General features: G+C 50.5%; 3 protein-coding genes across 3 annotated transcripts; 2 read left to right on the top strand and 1 right to left on the bottom strand.

The window, feature by feature from the left end:
- Positions 1-2,317: 2,317 nt before the first annotated feature.
- On the top strand, positions 2,318-6,397 carry N7457_002063 (uncharacterized protein; the record flags this gene model as incomplete). Its single annotated transcript, XM_057173109.1, has 5 exons — positions 2,318-2,611; positions 3,467-3,894; positions 3,945-4,197; positions 4,255-5,218; positions 5,289-6,397. 5 exons carry the CDS (start codon positions 2,318-2,320, stop codon positions 6,395-6,397), a joined length of 3,048 nt encoding a protein of 1,015 aa, XP_057033260.1.
- Positions 6,398-7,312: 915 nt separating this feature from the next.
- Positions 7,313-9,115, top strand: N7457_002062 (origin of replication complex subunit 5 family protein; the record flags this gene model as incomplete). The annotated part of the gene is made up of 3 exons (XM_057173108.1): positions 7,313-7,465; positions 7,550-7,927; positions 7,994-9,115. 3 exons carry the CDS (start codon positions 7,313-7,315, stop codon positions 9,113-9,115), a joined length of 1,653 nt encoding a protein of 550 aa, XP_057033259.1.
- Positions 9,116-9,617: 502 nt separating this feature from the next.
- Positions 9,618-11,657, bottom strand: N7457_002061 (uncharacterized protein; the record flags this gene model as incomplete). The annotated part of the gene is made up of 9 exons (XM_057173107.1): positions 9,618-9,817; positions 9,882-10,023; positions 10,105-10,645; positions 10,694-10,731; positions 10,791-10,872; positions 10,929-10,959; positions 11,013-11,271; positions 11,322-11,425; positions 11,627-11,657. The coding sequence occupies 9 exons, from the start codon at positions 11,655-11,657 to the stop codon at positions 9,618-9,620; spliced, it is 1,428 nt and encodes a 475-aa protein (XP_057033258.1).
- Positions 11,658-11,984: the final 327 nt, after the last annotated feature.

The raw sequence follows: 11,984 nt of genomic DNA, 5'->3' as shown, positions 1-11,984 counted from the left end.
AATAAGAGGCACTCACAATGCTATCGATTGCGGGCTTCGGTATTCCGTACGGAGTTCTCTGTATACTTGCCATCACTCTGTAATGGTCCCGGGAAGGCCGATTGTAGGGCTTTGGCAGGGGTTGGGCGGAGGGAGCGCGGAGACCGCTCTAGTTTCAGAAATTATGTGCCAACGTGCTTTGGGGGCCGTAGTATGTTCTAGCAAGTCCTTTTTACGAATGATCTTGAACCATGATTCGTTCTCAAACCGAGGCAGCCAGTCAAGACTTCCGAGGCGCAAGTCAGGCGTTGGGCATGAAAGAAACTAATTAAAATTGGTTCATTTGGGCGTCAAGAAGTGGGTTTTTGAACCCTCCGCCGTTTAGGATGATTACTGGTACGGAGTATTACGGATTGTAATCATTGCATACGATAGCTGGCACACTAGTTCGTGCACAACTGGGGGTTGACGTATCACCTGGAGATCATGGGGTATTGCCGATTGATTTAAGAGATCAGCAGCACAGACCGTAGCGAGCACTCAGCTTAGATCGGAAATCACCCTTAGTTTCGGAGACTTCATCGGATGCAATATATATAGAGAGGAAAGAGTGGCCCATGAGTGGCGATCCCTGAATGAATAATAAGAATGACTGGGGTTTAGAGGATCTCCGGTGGCATGCTCGTCATTCGGTGGATCAGGGGCTCCAAGCGACGCGATCAGCGCCAGTGGCACTTACACCGCTTGTCTTGACGTTGCCCTAATCTTGCAGAGGACATTCCAGAAGAGGGGGGGAAAAGTCGTATGGAGATGTATCATCCATAACACACCAATTCTCCCTAGGACAGTATGTGGGAGGTCGGAAAGTCACCAAAGGGGAAAGCTATCAGACCCGTGGAACAAAGAACAAAGGGCAATATCAGCGGAAAAACAGAGTGAACTTCTCCATTGACCCTTCTGATTGGTGAGATATTCCCCTACACAGTATGACCTGGTGATTTGATTAAATCCAGGAACAGGCGCCTAATCATTTTAGACGATCCACTGTCACATCTTCGGGCACTTCAGTCCCCACAAGTGGCTGTTAAAGGAGGGGGAAACGCACCTGCAGATGCCACGCTCTCTCTTGACCAGCGCATAGAAACCCCCTTACCGGAGTCCTAGCACGATGCTTTCTCTCGGGTACATCCCAGGTTGTCCCTAGTCGAGCATGGAATTGACCATTCGTAGGGTCTTCAGGAGATCTCGCGGAAGCTGTCCATTGAACTACCCCGGGCTCTTCCCGGGGACAAGTGCGCCCAAGTCGTACACACACCGGAGGCTCTCCAATCAAGGCAACCCGATCAATTTCCGAGTGACTGCTGGCCGATCATCTGCTGTGCCCATCGAGGGGTTTGTTTCAGTATGATCCTATACAAGTCGAGAAAGGGTAGAGCAAGGGTAGTATGAGAGGTATATCGTTTTGGCGCCTCACCCGGAGAGCATGGAAGCAACAAATATTATATACCACCTTTTGAAGATACATCCAGAAGAACATAAATATTATACGATCAAAATCACCTTGCCACTAGACTTTTGAACGCAATCAAACAGGAAAACTGCAGTAAAACAGACGGATAAAAAAGAAAAAGGAAAAGAAAAAAAAGAAAAAAAGGGCCACAGTCGTTTCCTAAAAAAAGGATCTCCCCGCTCCGATCTGGACTCCCAGCCATTTTCTCCCCCCCCTCTTCTTCTTCCCTTTTTTCTCCCTCTACAACTCCCCCTTTGTACAACAGCTTTGTATCGTTCGTTTGGGTTATCGTTAGGTTGTATTCCCCCTTTGCGCGACACGCTCGTTTCGCCCGCGCCTCGATTCCTCGGTGCTCGCTAAGTCGGAGCGGTAAGAGAGCTCCATCCCACTCTGCAACTCCCTGCTGATCTCCGCACCGTCAGGTACACACGATATTCCCCGTCAGAATTGCTTATAGATGACCGGCGCAACCTGAAGTCGCCTAGCACTCCCCTCCTCGACCTCATTTAACTCCTCTCGAGGCGTTCATTGTGTGAGTTGAGTCCCTTTCGCGAGCGCAGATCGTCTCCGCCTGGCCAAACCCCTCAGCCCCTCTCTCGATTTCCCCTTGCTTCAGACGTCGAAGAACACACCGCCAGGCCACTCTTCCCCCAATTCGGACATTTCCCTGCCACCGGAGGACGTGGCTCTACAAACTCTGGGGCTGGTCGTCATTGCTTCCCCGGACACGCTCCCCTTAAAGCCCATTTCGGCGCTGTCAACAAATCGCGATATTTGCTGACCATCCCTTTTGGAGTGTAGTTGGACAATTCGGCTGCGCTGCTCATGATGGCTTTCAAGCACGGGCTGAGTGAACGCCTCGACGAGCTGCGATTCCCAACCCCACGATCCCCGCCCTCGGAGTCTGCGTTCCCTGGGTACACTTCTCTTTCCCCGGGCCATTCAAACTTTGGATCGGGGTTCTCGTCTCGGCCAGCCGGTGATGTTCGAGCAAATCTGCAACGTCGGTTCACCACCGATTCGAGCAAGTTTTCGTCATGGAATTATTTGAATCCAAGCTCAGGGTCGGCTTCTAGCTCTGGCTCGAGCCAGATGCAAGACCCGCTAGATTTGTTGTCTTCGGTAAGCTTGATCTTTCTTTTCTGAGTTAGCCAATATTCCCAGCTTTTTGCATTTATCGTACCTGTGTACCTGTACTATTTCCATTGAATTGGGTTGGGCGATGAGCATGGAAGCAGGGTGATGAGGTGGTGTTCTATCTGCTTGCAATATCAAATGGATAAGGCGGCCGTTTCTCACCCCTCACCCATCCTTCTATCCTTCGTTCACTTCCATTCATCGTCTTCCATTCATCCATCTCTATTCATCATTCTTATCCTGTGCTTCCCATTCTTCTTTTATCATCCATTCGTCCTATTGTTTCTTATTCATCATCCCCTATTCTATTTCATCAATCAGACAAAGTCTCTGAAGTGGCCGAGGCGATTGAGCCATTGACGGGATTGACGCCTCTTGGTGCTTGAACCCTGTCTATTCTGAGTCTATTCAGACTTCAAGTCAGGCCCTGCCCACCAGGCTACCGTCCCGTCCGCTTGGTATAAAAGCCTGCGGCTTGCGTTCTCTACTTTTCCTTCTTTTTTACTTGCTACCACATCTTCGGGTCTGAACAAGTCGCTGCCTGTACCACCGGACTACTTCGTTTGCTATTGGTCTTGCGTTACGTTGGCGTTGAACTTTTATCCCCCATTGTGCGTTGGAATCATTATCCTCCTTGCAAGTATCTGTTCTTCGGCCGTGTTGTGTCGGGGATTTTTTGTGCAATTCTGAAGGTTTTTGTTGATTGATTGATTGAACCTGCGTTCTCTCACTTCTTTGAACCGATATCTTTGCTAAGATCTTGCCCAATTTGTCCTTTTTTGCTTCTCGTTGCTTTTGCTTTGAAGATATTCCGGGATTTGTATCTGACTTGTTTCGCAGTTCGAGAAGAAGAGACAGCACATTGAATACATGCGTGAACAGAAACGCCGCTTCGAAGAGGACATGAAGATCCTGGACCTTCAGCACGCTCGGGAGAAACTCGAGATGGATCAACTCGCTCGGGACTTGGCTCAGGCTGGTATCTCTGGCCCAGTCAGTGAGCCCACTACCCCGCCTGAGTATCGTGATACTGCCGTGTCGAGTGCCTTTAGCCGCCCTGCTCGTTTCTCAACGTCGAGTGTGACATCTTCTCCCGGCTTCTTCAACGCCTTTGCGCCCTCGACCTTGACCTCGCCCCAGGCCGTTTCACAGCCCCTCCAGCACTCAATTGACCGCTTTGCTGGACACTCTGTCCCCGGATCGCGCCGCAACTCCGAGAAGGACGATTTCCTCGCTGACGCGACATCTCCATTCCGCTCAGGCCCCTCGTGAGTTGAAACATTTTGCCGTATTGAAGGCCTAGCTAACATTCATTTAGGGCTGCCCATCGATACTCGCTTCCTTCTGGCAACCAGAATGGTCACGTTCACCGATCCAGTATCTCTGGTTTGAACGGATCTCGCCTTGATACTTTCAATGTCCCCAAGTATCTTTTCCCCAGCGATGAGGACAAGTCCAATGGCCATCTGAGTGAGCTCGAACGCTTGTCGACTCCTGATATCAAGAGCTATATCAAGTTGACCGAGCCGGATGACAAGTTCCCAACCCTGTCTCGCCGTGGAGACTCTGTGGTAAACTTCCTTTAACCCGGATTCCAAGAATATACCGAGTTCTAATTATTTATTTAGTTGTCAGCAAACCCTGACGCTCACGACCTTGCCAACCCTCGTGTTTCAGGCGCCGAAATTTATTCCAACCACAGCCGTCACCGGTCCTCCCACCAAAGCATGCCGCAGAACATCCATAACTTTGGGCGTTTGGATCAACTGGGAAGCCAGAACAACGAGGATCACGCTAATTCAGCCAATAACACCCGCCACAGCGCTCGTCGTTCCATGGGAAGCCAGATCTCATTCCACGATGATCGCCATGAGGAGACCGCTACTCCTGTTCCTTCAAGCCGCCCCACCGCCCTGCAATCTTCGTTCTCGACTAACGATTTGCCAACCGTGAAGGGAAATGGACCTGGAAACGCCATCACTCCTCCAAAGACCCACAATGAGCATGTACACCATCACAATGCAAGCGTTGGGCGCATTCCCCAGGGTAGTGTGAACAATCATCAGTCCAAGACCGAGTATGATGAGAATGAGTTCCATGGTAACCAGTCGACCTTGCATGCGAGTGCCCCACCATTCGGACCTCAAGCTAATTCTGCTGCGTCCACCAACAACGTATCTGGCTCGCATGTCCAAATGGGTCTGCCATTCGGAGTTCCTGCCGTCCCTGCCGTCCCTGCCTTCAACTACGGTATTCAGCCCTATGTCGGCCAAGCGGCTCCAATCAATGGCCACATGCAAAACTTCGGACCGACTGCCGCTTATGGTGCCTATCCCAATTATGGTCCTGGCTTCCGCTTCAACGAACCCACAGGTCGGGGCAATATGGCTCAGCGACGCCAAGAGAACGAGGCGAACCAGCTTACTCGTTTCGGCAACTTCCCCTTGGAGCACTACAAAGGTGAACTCTACAGTTTGTGCAAGGATCAGCATGGCTGCCGATACTTGCAGCGCAAGTTGGAGGAGCGTAACCCGGAGCATGTGCAGCTGATCTTTAGTGAAACTTACATGCATGTGATTGAGTTGATGACCGGTATGACACAATTCCTTTTTACCCTTTAACCCCACTCTAAAGTCTAACCATTTTTCTGTCTCTTGAATAGATCCCTTCGGCAACTATCTCTGCCAGAAGTTACTTGAATACTCGAACGACGAGCAACGCACTGCTTTGATTGACAATGCCGCTCCTCAATTGGTTAAGATTGCTCTCAATCAGCATGGAACACGTGCATTGCAGAAGATGATTGAGTTCATCTCGACCCCCCAACAGACTCAGACTGTTATCAATGCACTCCAGCATCATGTTGTTGATCTGGTGCAGGACCTCAATGGCAATCACGTCATCCAGAAATGTCTCAACCGCCTGACTTCCGAGGATGCTGAGTTCATTTATGAGGCTGTTGGAGGCAATTGCGTGGTTGTTGGTACTCATCGCCATGGATGCTGTGTGCTTCAACGTTGCATTGATCATGCCTCCGGTCACCAGAAGGCCCGTCTCATTGCGCAGATTACCTCTCACTCGTTTGCCCTGGTCCAGGATCCCTTCGGAAATTATGTTGTGCAATACATTCTGGACCTCGCAGAGCCCAGCTTCACCAATCCCCTTTGTGCCACCTTCGGGGGCAACATCCCTCAATTGTCGAAGCAGAAGTTCAGCTCTAATGTGATCGAGAAATGCCTCCGCACTGCTGATAACTACATGAAGCGTGAGATGATTGAAGAATTCCTCATGGGCAACGAGCTTGAAAAAATGTTGCGTGATTCCTTTGCGAACTATGTTGTTCAAACTGCGATGGACTTCTGTGACCTCGAGACCCGCAACCGCATTGTTGAGGCTGTTCGTCCGATTCTTCCATCTATTCGTCAGACTCCGCATGGTCGTCGCATTGCTGGCAAGATCATGGCTGCCGATACCAACACCCGCAGCAACGGTAGCAGCACTGCTACTAGCGGCCAGGTCACCCCTAATGAGATGGGCAACACTGCACAGATCCCCAAGACCCTGTTGCAGAAGCCATTCATGTATCAGCAGCCAGGTGTTCAATCCCCGACCTCAACCAGTGGATACAGCAGCCAGGCCTATGCGCCCCACTCCTCCCAGAGCTCTGTTTCCAACACCCCTTCGGGACAGAGCGATAGCTCGTCTGTTTATACCGCCCCTACTCAGTTGTCTATGAAGGTTGGGCAGCAGCAAATCCCGAACTACTTCTGATTGGGCTTGGGTCACCCACATCAGTGCTTGTCTTCCATCACCCAAGTGTACCCATAGTGAGACGATGCTACGAACATTTTCATTTTCATTTTCTTTATTCACTTCACGATTTTACGGTTATCTTTCAGACATTGTCAACAAACTGGGCTTCAATTGCACATGCCATGATCATCTATCCCATGATTTACCACCACTTGTGTTTTCCTGCATACACCTATGAAGCAATGTGCCATGATCATTGCATTTGACCCATGTTGCATCTTGCATACTTTCATGAAGCGACCCGTGCATGATGCAGATCTCGTTGGAACCTTGTTCCTCTGCTTCGTTTGTTTTCCAACATCTTGTACTTCATGGTTTGAGGACTGGTTCGTCCGGCTCGGGATCTTTCTTTTCTTTTCTTTTCTTTTTTTTGTCTTCGTTCTTTTGCTCTTTTGCTCTTTTGCTCCGCTCTTTTTATTTTCGCTTCCACATTGTGATTTTCCACTCTTATTTTTACCCATCGTTGTACTTTTGCGCCTTGCTTTTCTCGAACTGCATTTTGTGTTGTGCCCGTTACTTCACATTGGTTCATTGTTGCTCGTGAACTGAGCTGAGCATGGATATCATAAAGGCTCCCGGGCTTTTTCCATGGCCTCGGTCATTTTCCCGCCAGTTTGCAGCAGCTCGACATTTACGGTGCCTTTTGGTCCTTGGACCATATCCCCGTTATGCATGATCCTGCGCTCACTTTTTGCATGTATTTTAGCAACGGAAAGCTGAATCAAGTTTTTCACATAAACCTCTCCTCTTTAATCTCGTAAACGTTGCTATTGTCTCTCTGCACTTGGTAATTTCCTAGGTTTGTCACCAATCTGCAGCGCGACGCGTGATCACGTGCGTCCCCAAGGAGCCGCCCTTCGGAGCTTCGACAAGATGCCGCAACCTGCTTTCGACATCAGTACAGCCTACAAAGCTCAAACCAGACTGACTGGGTCTCCCATGTTACCAAAAGAGATTGCCAGCTCATTGAGCACACAATGGCCATGCCGCGACGTCCAGATGCGGCAGCTAGCCAGTCTTCTTAGTGTGAGTTGATGATGCCGACCGGAATTCCTTGTATCTGTAACTGTCAATTAGAAGTTGGCTGACTTCTAGCGTTCTTTGAAATAGCCTCATGTTCCTACACCATCAACACTGGTTGTTCACGGTATCTCCGCAACCTGCAAATCAACCATCCTCCGCGCCGTTCTCGCTACCCTCGCAGTGCCGCATGCCATTGTTCGTAGCTCGGAATGCATTACAGGGCGGCATCTCTTGACAAAAATTGTCTGGAACACGCTGGAAGCATTGGGGCAGAAGGAGGAGTGGGAGAAGGCTGGCAAGGGAAGATGCGAGCACGTCAGTGGACTGGCAGTTCTCCTCGAGGAGTGCCTGGCAGCTAGATCCGTTGGAAACACAAGCAAATTTGTGTTGGTGCTGGATGAGATTGACCGACAGAGAGAAGCTCCGCACACACTGCTGTCAGCACTGGCACGGCTAGGCGAGATCGTAAGTCATGGCTTTGGACCGCCCTTCCTGGATGAGAAACATCGCGACTAACCCCATGGTCTGTAGATTCCCTCCCTCTGTGTTATTTTGGTCCTCAGCTCAACTCCACGGCCATTATTCCTTCAAAGTGCGGCGGTTCCGCACATCAGTTTCCCTCCGTATACCCGCAAGGAGGCCATTCACATCATTCTCAGTTCTGATGCGCCAGTCGTGGATGGTCTGCCCCATGAAACCTCTTCGCGCGTTTACCCATACTTTGTATCGACAGTTTATGACTCGTTGGTTGGTCCGACAGCCGGATCCATCCCGGACTTTCGATCTATATGCGAGAGATTGTGGCCTCTGTTTGTAGCGCCAGTAGTGAATGGCGAGGCGCCGCCAGGCGGGAACGCCGAGTGGGATTTCTCACGATTGCTGGTAAAGAACAGAGCAGTCTTCCGACGCCAGGGTGAGTCTGCACTTGTGCACCGCATCGTTCCCAATGAGGCCGCTACGATCGTGAAACGCACACCATTGGCAACAAGCGCCATGCCTTCAGCTCTCCCTTCTCTGCCATATTTCTCGACCTTGATCCTCACATCTGCCTACTTGGCGTCGCACACGCCTCAACGACTCGATACAATCTTCTTCTCCAAATTCTCTTCATCGTCTCTCTCAGCCCGGAACAAGCGTGCCCATCACCGCCGGCGTTTGAAAGTGCTCTCCCAAGCCCAAGCCGAAGAAAGACTAGCCGCGAACGATGATCCCTCAACCCCTAAGAAGGGAAAGCGAACGAAGACTCGCATCACAAAGTCAACGCTCTCCTCCGCCTTCGCGACCTCCTCGGCCACCACATCCGCCATCGGAGGCGGCGCAGGCATCGCCGGCCCATCCACCATTCTCACGGCCCGTCCTTTCCCTCTCGAACGTCTCTTGGCTATCTACCACGCTATCGACCCAAATCCCTCGGCAACCCCACTCCGAGTCGCAGCCGTTGCAGATCGTATCTACGCTGAACTGGCAACGCTACGACGCCTGCGTCTGGTCGTTCCTGCTGCCAGTCATAATGGCTTGGCGACTAGCAGTGGGAATACCAGTGCCGACGCTGGAGATAAATGGTGTGTCAATGTCTCCGGTGACTGGGTCGGCGAGTTGGCTAAGGGCATTGGTGTCGAGGTTGGCGAGTGGTTGGCTGGTGGATTGGACTGATTCGCTAGTTTTCTTTTGGGACAAAGGAGTCTTGTTAGAGCTAATTGGGTCTTTTTCTTGCTGTGGTGTTGCTACTGCATTTATCCTCTGGAGTCGCTGGATCATTCGGATTGCATTGCATACTGGTTTTTACTTGTGGGAGGTTAATTATACCCATTTTATGATTTTATCTCTCTCCCACTCCCTAGGCTAGAGCCCTTGTATAATTCGTATATTGACACTTTGTCGAAAAGCCTCGCTCTCATCTGATTGTCCCTTGAATAGTCACTACACATGTATGCAAGGATCTATAATGTCAAGTCAAGTCGAACATTTAATGTCGCTAACTCCTCCATCCTGTGAAGGATGCTTGCATGCAGAAACTGACGATGATAAAAGCAGAAATGCACAATTACCAAGACGCCAACAACACAAAATCGTGACCTGTCTCAAGACCAAACTGCCAAAATTCACAGGCTATACGCCAAGAACCAAAAACGAGTGCTAATTTCATTATATCTCCTTACCAGGTCCATTGTTCTACCACATCATCTGTACCAACTAACAAACTCGGTGCGTGGGGACCCCGCCATTCTGGGGTATCATTCCCATACTCGAATCGCACACAGCTGGGTGGCGAGGAATAGCGATGTTCGGAGAGAGGCGAGGGCACATGTAGGCCGGTTTTCAGAGAGAAAAGCTGGATTTTGCAGTCCTGCGAGGCTGATTTGAGATATATGTTAGCATCGACCGAAGCTGGGCTATACGGATATTTGGAGGAACATACGGCTTGCTACAAGACCGAGCTCGGTGCTCAGGTCAAATGTTGGGATCGGCAGCGAGGAGAAGTCAGGGAAAGTAAGATAGGGTTTCGTGAAGCCACCACGCTTAAGTGCTGATGGCGTAAAGCGGAGGTCGTACATTCGTAGCTGAGTTGTTTGTTAGTCGGGTTCTGGATGTTGTATTGTCGGCGGAGAAGAGGGAGGAGCAGGCACAGAGGGCTGACATACCGAGGTAGGTCCAGCCGCTAGGAGCCGATACTCGTCCATCTTCTTTATTTCCATTACAGCGTCATTGTGCATGAAGCGTGTAGCGCTGCCTTTACTGCGCAGGTCGTGAAGGAAGACTTTGCGGTTCTTTTGGCCGGCCGCAATCAAATTTTGCGATAACCATTCCACAGCGTGTACGTTACTATGGTTCTCGCGAAAATCGGAAGACGGTCTTAGAGTCTCTCCTTTGAAGGGCTTCTTGGATAAGACCCAATGGTTGCCGGTTGCCTCTAGGGTGTGGAGGCCTTCAGATGTCCCGATGGCGAAGTGTGGGGTTGATCCTGTGGGTTGAGCTGCAGAACACCAGAACGACATTGTGTGATGGGGTCTGATCCGGATCGGGTGAGAGACTGGATAGGCTTGCGTCAGCTCGGTGCTCGGGGATGGGGATACATGTGGAAGCGCACAGGTAGGCCAAACATAGTTGCCGCCTTCGTCGGGTTCAGGGAGGAGATGAGCAGAAAGAAAACAGTCGTTTTCTGGTCCTTCGTTCATGGTTGCACTGCGGCTGTCAGCTTCAGCTATTGAATAGTTTTACAAGATGACATACAGCAGATACCCTGATCGACTCAAGGACATGGATCCTAACTAGAAGGGATGTGAGTGGTGCTTCCAGTGGCAGTGACTGGCGGAATGAATGAGCTCACCCAGTACGGCTCTCTGAACAACACCCGCTCCATAGTTTGATCATAGGTCCATTGGGAGCCTTCAATGTCAGGAAAGCAGACCCTGGAATCCAATTAGCCGTGCTCAGTCATTGGGCAGCGAACAAGCTATGTCCTTACGATACAGACGATTCACACCCGCGAGCCGAACCTTGTCATGCATGTTAGCCACGTGCGGAAATACTGGCAACCAATGTAACTCACTGGCAATCAATGTTCCTGAACGTGGGTTGCGCAAGACATGCCGGATGCTGTATGAGTTGGGCCATGGCTCAAAACGATGAAGTTCCCTGCGACGCAACTGACTGGCCTGAATGCGAGTCTGTTGTTGTCGGGCACTAGAAGAGAAGCCAAGGCCCCCGATCTCCCTTTGGAGATTGACCAAGGGATGCCGCAACGACGCAGCCTTTCGAATGGTTTCTTTAGCTTGACGTTGTCTGAACTGAGTCTTCTTTTGGCGTGTCTATATTTCATCAGTGAATGTCGCAAAAAGGGAACACATTTCTTGCCGACCTTCTGCTCAACCCGCCGCCGTTTCACGGATTGCTGAGAGTACTGCGCATTTGGCGGGGCGACGTGATTGGCTTGGATTTGGAAGTACTTCTTCTTCTCCTCGTCTGTGATATCCAGTTAGAGGGGGTTGACACGGGATTAAGCGCCCCGCGGGGTAGTTGACCACCGCGCAAATCAACACTGGCACGGTGCAGCAACAAGACATATCCTGTCGGTGTCACTGGTCTATCGCCCACACTCGCTTTTACATACTGTTTTCGTGCACCTCGTGGCCAAGGGAACAGATTCATCAAAATGCCACTCACCATAATAGAACCCTGGGATTTCACGAGCCATGGTTGCTGATGATGTGCAATTTTGACGGAGAACGATGAAGAAGACAGAAAGAGGAGAACCTGGGAAAAATCCAGCTACTTGTGTATGTTCACGGTATCGAAATGCTCTTGAGACTTTCACTTTCAGTCGAATGTGTAGCACAAATGCGAGGCCATCACGCTTGGCCCGTACACGATCAAATATAGAATATAGAATCCACTTCTACTCAGGCATAGGAGATGTGCAAGACCCTTGAACTACCAGCACATCAGGTGCTCTCCGTAGGAATCGGATTTCCGGTCTCAAGTGACGTGAGATTACGTAACACGGATGCCTCAGGCCACTTTT

The sequence above is a fragment of the Penicillium paradoxum genome, assembly GCF_028828445.1.
Source record: "Penicillium paradoxum strain IBT 22861 chromosome Unknown utg000003l_segment0_segment0, whole genome shotgun sequence".
NCBI classification, from domain to species: domain Eukaryota; kingdom Fungi; phylum Ascomycota; class Eurotiomycetes; order Eurotiales; family Aspergillaceae; genus Penicillium; species Penicillium paradoxum.
This window is presented reverse-complemented; position numbering and strand designations above follow the sequence as displayed.